Consider the following 6,477-nt stretch of genomic DNA (forward strand, 5'->3'; position numbering starts at 1 on the left):
AGCCCGAGGGACTGATACCGGTGGGAGTACCACGGTCAGGGATCTGGTGGCCGTCAGATCCCAGAGCGCGGCCGGGCAGCCGCAGCCCAAGCTGTGCTCCCTGCTTTGCATCAGTGCAGCCTCCGGTCCGGCAAGCGTCAGGCAGACTCGCCCTCAGCTCTGCAGAAGACGGCGGTCAGCTGGGTGCCTGCGCAGAGTCCGTGTGACTTGGCTGACAGCAACCATGGTGGGTGGGCCGTGCGGGGAGACTGTTCCAGAACAGACCCTAAGACGAGGAGGCTCGGACGCCAGCTGACACGGCAGCACCAGACGGGCGAAGGCCACCGGGATGCAGGCTGGGCCTCCCGGGCCCAGGAGGGGCCGACCCTGGCCCTCTGTCAATGGCCTCAGGAGCTGGTCGTGCCCCAGAGTCCCGGGCGTCTCTGAAGCTGCAGAGCAGCCGAGGGCCAGCCCTTGGGCCCCTTAGCTTGAGAAACGCCCAGGCAGGGAGGAGAGCAGGGAAGGGGCGTGTACCGCCCGGGGCCCTGGGAGGACAGCGGGAGGAGGCTTTGCGTCAGGAGTCCAGGCAAGGTGGGGTCTCCCAGCGAGCTGCCATCAGGGAGTCCTCTCAGGTCCCCGCCTGGGCTGGGCCCCAGGGCTCTCTGCAAATCCCCAAGGAGCTCCATCCCGGATTCCCTGGGCCGGCTGCGTGACCTCACACCCCTCCCCAGAGGGCCAAAGTCTGCGTATTCAGGTCTGCATTAGTCAGCTCGAGCCGCCGCGAGGAATGCCGTAGACGGGGAGGCTTAAACAACGGAAGCTCATTTTCTCACGGTCCTGGAGGCTGGAAATCTGAGATCAAGGTGCCACAGGCGTGGCTCCTCTGAGGTCGCCCTCCTGGGCATGCAGACGGCTGTCCCCTCCCTGTGACCCCCTTGGTCATCCCTCTGTGTGTGTCTGGGTCCTAACCTCCCCTCCTTGTACGGCCACCAGCCCTATGGGGTTAGGAGCCACGCTCATGACCTCATTTTAACTTATTCACCCCTTTGGAGACCCTCATCTTCAAAATAGTCACATTCCAGGGCTTCCCTGGTGGCGCAGTGGCTGAGAGTCCGCCTGCCGATGCAGGGGACATGGGTTCATGCCCCGGTCCGGGAAGATCCCACATGCCGTGGAGTGGCTGGGCCCGTGAGCCATGGCCGCTGAGCCTGCGCGTCCGGAGCCTGTGCTCCGCAACAGGAGAGGCCACAACAGTGAGAGGCCCGCGTACCGCAAAAAAAAAAAAAAAAAAGTCACACTCTGAAATGCTGGGGGTGAGGACTTACATATGGATTTGGGGATCACAGCTCAAGCCGTTACCAGGCCTGGGCAAGAACCACAGTGAACTCAAGACCAGCAGCATCTAATGACAGGTCAGTTCTGGCTGCGGCCAGACCGACAGGACCCCTCAGCCCCCCAGACCCGGTGCAGTGATAGGCCAGGCTGTACAAAATGGAAGGCGGCCTCTGGGGTACCCGGGAGGAACAGGGACCTCAGAGACTCTGATTTTCCAAAGTACCTGCCCAGCCCCCTAGTGCAGTGGCTGTTTACGCTGCCTACCCAGGGCATGCCCTTCTCCACGGGTGTGGATGCAAAGGCAGGGCGGCGGCAGGGGGGCTTCCTGTTGGAAGGAGCCTGGGGGGGGGGTGGAAAGGAGTCTGGAGAAGCTCCCACGGGGTGAGGCCCCTTCCCTAGATGGGGCCAAACCCAGAGTGACCCCAAGCTACAAGGGCGCAAGTGTGTGTGTGTGTGTGTGTGTGTGTGTGTGTGTGTGTGTGTGTTCTCACACTGTGTGTTAAGCAGGGCTCACTTTTGGAAATTCTCCCATGTGCCCTCCCTGCTTGCTGTCCAGTTTCTCCCGGGAGGAGAAGCCTGGGCACCACCACAAGGAACATCCCGCTGGGCCCCATCAGGGCGCCCAGGGCCCCTGGCCTCCGCTGCCCGGGAGAGGGCCCTCCACATGGCCTGGCAACACCAGCAGTGCCCGTCCAGCCGGGACATCCGCTCGCTTCCCACTCCCAGAGGCCACATCCGGCCGCCCACTGCCCTCTACATGGTCACCGCGCAGCTGGCAGCCCCTGACTGATCGCCCGCCCCCTGCTGGCTCCCCCGGGAGGCTGCTTGTCTCCTCCCATAGCGGGGGAGACTGGGCACACAGCACGAAGGCCGCCCCTCTGTGTGGGGAACACTCAGACCTGGTTGCCAGAAACCCCCGAGGGCCCCGTGCCTGTTTCAGGAAGGGGGAGCCAGAGTGAGGGGGGCCCCCAGGGTGTGGTACCTAACAGAGATGGACACTTCTGATTTCCGGGGAGCAAAACCCCAAGGGAGCTGGGACAGAAGTCCCCAGGGGGAGGCCAGCGGTCAGGAAATCCCCACCTGGCACCCCAGTTCCCACACAGGGTTAGAGAAGCGAGCCCAGATCCTCTCCCTCCCAAGTCCCCCGCCCCTCCCCCCCTCCCTCCATCCCTCGGGGCTCTTGGAGGAGTCCCTCCTTCCTGCACCGGGTCTGGGAGCCAGGAGGCGACCCGGTCACTTAGAGGCAGCCGGGGCTGAACAGGGACAGGCGGACCAGTCTCCCCCGCCCCTTCGTCTCTCGCATCCCCGTTGCGGGTCCCCTCGCGCCTTCTCCATTGCTCTCCAACCCCCCCCCCCCACCCGCCACGAAAATAGTACGGCCAGCACACAGCACGTTGCTTGTGTCACCTGCTCTTTATTGACTGCCACGGGCTGCCTTCTCATGGGTGACCAGATGCCCCAAGAGCGGCACTACATAGAGAAGGGTTGGAGGGGAGGGGGTCTGAGAGGTGCAGCCTGCAGAGAGCCCGGGCGCACGGGAGCCCCGCCAGACGGATCTCACGGCACCTGGCTCGGCCCCGGTGAGGGCGCCTGCCACCAAGGGCTGAGACGCACCTGGCTGGCCCTGGAGACCAGAGGCCACCCAGAGATTGCTCAGCGAGGGGTGTTCTCTGACCTCCCGGCCAGCCTGGACGGCCCGCAAGCCCGGGAGGATGGGGATGCCGTCTGAGAAGCTGGGATGGCGGTCACTTCCACCGACTGGCTGGTGTTGGAATCTGGGTCACTCTGAGGTCTGAGCACCTCAGGCCAAGGCCCCGAGCTCTCCAGGCTACTCTCTCAAACCCTCATGCCCTCGGAGAAAAGGAAAAGGAAATGGAGAAGGGGGAGGCAGGGGAGACAGACGCCCCACTTTCTAGGGTTCCCCTGGAGGGATGGGTGGCGGGGCCGCAGCGGGTGGCAGCCGAGGCCGAGGCCGAGCTTAGGAGGAGGGCGCGGAGCTGGGCTTCTCCTCCCGCGACACGGGGATGGCCCGCTCGCTGTGGCCGGCATCCATGCCAGACGTGACCTTGGGGCCGGAGAAGGTCAGCATGCCGTCCGCAGACAGCGAGCAGGAGAGCGCGGACTGGTCCACGTTGGAAGGCAGGCGGTAGCGGCGGTGGAACTCGCGGGAGATGTAGCCGTGGTCATCCTGGGGGGCCGGGGGAGGGCGCAGTCAGAGACGCCGCCACAGTGGGTGGCGGCCACCTCTCACAGAGGAGGGCATCCTGGACCGCACGAGGGTCAGACCCACGATACCCTCACAGGGCGTGGGCTGGACCGTGTCCAGGGCTCTGGGACCGCGCTGCATCCCTGCATACAGTCTGGGCTTGCCTGGGGCCCCTGGCTCTTCACGATAATGTCACCCCACCGTCGTGTGAGTGGTCCTGCCCCTGGCCCGGCCCTTGGGTCCAGCTATCCCTGCACCTCTGGCCTCACAGACTGCTTGGGCTCAGGTCCCTGCCATCCATCTAGCTGAGTCAGAAAGCCATGCCTCGACGTTCCCTTCTCCTGACGCCCTGGACCCAGCTTAGCCCCTGGCCCGACTCCCTCCCCTCCAGGTGGAAAGACCCAGAGCCTCGGCGTAGTGTCCGGGCATCTCCAGGGGCCCAGGAGGGGAGAACAGCAGATGCAGTGGGGTCTCTCCCCCGCCTCCAGCTTCCCCACTACTGGACAAAGCCCTGATCTCTGAGCTGTCCTGGCTGGGCCCCTGCCCCCTCGAGATAACGGGCTCCGGGCACTCGGGCTCCGACACGAGTCAGCTGTACCGTCCTCCCGGGAGAAGCTGGTGTGAAAACCTACGTGGCTTGGAGCTCGCTCCCTTGGTGCTGGTGTCTCCTGGGGTCTTTCCTAATCCCACCCCGTCACCCAGGGGATTTGGACAGAGCCCGGGATGCCGAGTAGCTCCTGAGTGGGGTTCCCCACAGGCCCCGCCGGCCGTTCACCTGCTGCCCAGGCCTGCTGCGGGCCCGGGGCGGCCTCCTGTCACCAGGACGGGGCCTCGCTCGGGGGTGCAGCCCCTCCCTGCGGGCCCAGGCTCACCTGCCGCTCGTTGTGCTTGCCGTGGATTTCCACGAAGTCCTCCTGCACCTTCACTGTCAGGTCCTCGGGAGAGAAGTGCTTCACGTCCAGGAAGATGACAAACTTGTCCCGGTCGGATCGCACCTGAAACCAAGTGTCCGTGTGGGTCTCCACGGGGCTGCGGCTCAGGGAGGGGGGTGGCCGGGGCTCAGTCCCCAGTCATCAGAACAGAACCTGCAGTCAAGGCTCTAAGCTCTCCGTCCACGTGCCCGGGGGGCAGAGGGACCTGGGACTCAGGCCTCTGTGGCCACTGGGCCGATAGCCGGAGCCCCGGGGCTCTGCGGCCGCCTGGTGGGTGAGGGGCTGCCTGGGTGATGGGTGTGGGCTGCGCGGCCTGTTACACATTGGTTGGTTGGCTGCTCACGTGTTGTTTGGCTGGTCGGTGGGACTGAGCACTTGGAATAAGGTCGCGGCCCTGGGGCTCTGCCCGCCTCTCTGTGAACAGCCTGGGGCTTTGTCTCTGCACACGGACATGCATGTGACATGCCAGCAGCCTACGCAGGCTGCCCAGCTCCTCGCACAGAAACTGCTTTCGGCCGCCTCCCCTCCCACTCCCCTCGCTGGGGACGCTCCCTTGGGCTCCGTCGGCCCCAGAATGGTCGGCGTTTCACCAGCTCCGAGCAGGCCTCTGTGTTTTAGGCAGTGGTGACCCCTGGCACCTCCAGAGCACTGGACCCTGGGAGGGAAGGCCGGTGGGCTGCCTTGCCTGCCCTCGGGGCCTGGCCTTGGGCGCCCGGGCGAACTCGGGAAGAGCCCACACTCCGCAGCTCCATGGCCGCAGAGGGCTTCAGACAGGAGGCCTCCTGCCAGACCTCGCTGCTGGAGGGAAAGTGCAGCCCCAGGCCACACAGAGCTCCGTCCACCAGCGCCCGTGCCCTGGGCTGTTCCGGGGGCTCCCGGCACATGGAGGGACGGCACCAACCACATACGGGCCGTGCGCTGATGACAGGCAGCAGGCGGGCTCTTCCTCCCAGCACCCCGGGGGCACGCGAGGCTCTGCTGCGGGGTGGTCTGCCTGGCCTCTGTGCGTCCAGGACGGACGAGGTGGGCTGAGGCGGGAAAGTGGCCCCGCGGCGGTCACCAGCCGCTCCATGAAGCAGGGCGCGGGCACGCAGCGCAGGGGTGCCGCGTCTGCCCAGGGCCGGCCCTCACAAGCCCCCGCTTCTCGCCCGGCCACGGCCCGGCCCCCGTGCAGCCGCAGGAGGAAGCAGCGCGCAGCGGGTCTTACCTCGGAGATGCCGGAGTCCAGCACGCTGCGAAAGAGGGACTGGCGGTAGTAGGGGCTGATGGTGGAGGACAGGAAGGGCAGCAGGTCGTACTCGAAGAGCCCCTCGCCGAAGAACTGGTCGAAGAGCCGGCTAGGGTAGAAGGGGCCCAGGGCACGTTTGAACCAGGGGTGCTGGATGGCGACGTCCATGGTGGGCGCGGACTCTGCAGGGACCCGGGGCCGGCGGGGAGTCAGGGCAGGGGCCTCTGGGCAGTGCACTGAGGACCCGGGGCGCACGCCCTCCTTATATACGGCGGGACAGAATGGAGGCATCAGGGGGATTTGTCTGGAAGGCGTGAGCTCAGGAGGGAGGCCGCCCAGTCAGCAGAAACGTGGGCTGGGCTGAGCGTGCACGTCTCCCAGCCCCGGGCTGCAGCGCTGACAGCCCAGAGCTCGGGGCGCCAGGGGAACGGCGTCCCCAGGGGGCTTCCCTGTGCGTGGCTCTGTGCCCCCCAACGCTCAGCAGGTGCTCAGCAAAGGCTCGCATCTCCCCTTTCCTGGGCGGGGGTGCTGTGTGCCAGGTAGCATGCCCGTGTCTGCATATGTGGTGCCCTGTGACCTCACGGCCACCTTACGAGAGGGAGCTCGTACCCCTGGTTCACAGACGAGGAGAGTGAGGCACAGAGGCTAGACAAGTGGTCCCCGAGTCCCACCGCCACGAGGCGAGGCTGCACTGTGTTTCAGAACAGAATTACCTCCATGACTTCTTCCTGATTACAAACATTATACGTACTTGTAAAAACTCTCAACAAAGACAGAAAATGAAGAGAAGAAACTAG

The 6,477-nt window shown here is 65.4% G+C and overlaps 1 protein-coding gene across 1 annotated transcript; it reads right to left on the reverse strand.

Moving 5' to 3' along the window:
* Window positions 1-2,788: 2,788 nt before the first annotated feature.
* Window positions 2,789-5,848, reverse strand: CRYAA (crystallin alpha A). The gene is made up of 3 exons (XM_060009769.1): window positions 5,660-5,848; window positions 4,393-4,515; window positions 2,789-3,502 (listed from the first exon to the last, which is right to left on the reverse strand). The coding sequence occupies exons 1-3, from the start codon at window positions 5,846-5,848 to the stop codon at window positions 3,293-3,295; spliced, it is 522 nt and encodes a 173-aa protein (XP_059865752.1). The 3' UTR covers window positions 2,789-3,292.
* Between the last annotated feature and the right edge of the window lie 629 nt (window positions 5,849-6,477).

Source organism: Delphinus delphis, chromosome 4 (assembly GCF_949987515.2).
Source record: "Delphinus delphis chromosome 4, mDelDel1.2, whole genome shotgun sequence".
In the NCBI taxonomy this organism is placed as follows: Eukaryota; Metazoa; Chordata; class Mammalia; order Artiodactyla; family Delphinidae; genus Delphinus; species Delphinus delphis.

Coding starts and splice junctions, on each gene's coding strand:
- CRYAA (XM_060009769.1), bottom strand. CDS start 5,848: ATGGACGTCGCCATCCAGCACCCCTGGTTCAAACGTGCCCTGGGCCCC. Junction 4,516..5,659: donor TGGACTCCGGCATCTCCGAG/GTAAGACCCGCT, acceptor ACTTGGTTTCAG/GTGCGATCCGACCGGGACAA. Junction 3,503..4,392: donor GCAAGCACAACGAGCGGCAG/GTGAGCCTGGGC, acceptor CCGGCCCCCCAG/GATGACCACGGCTACATCTC.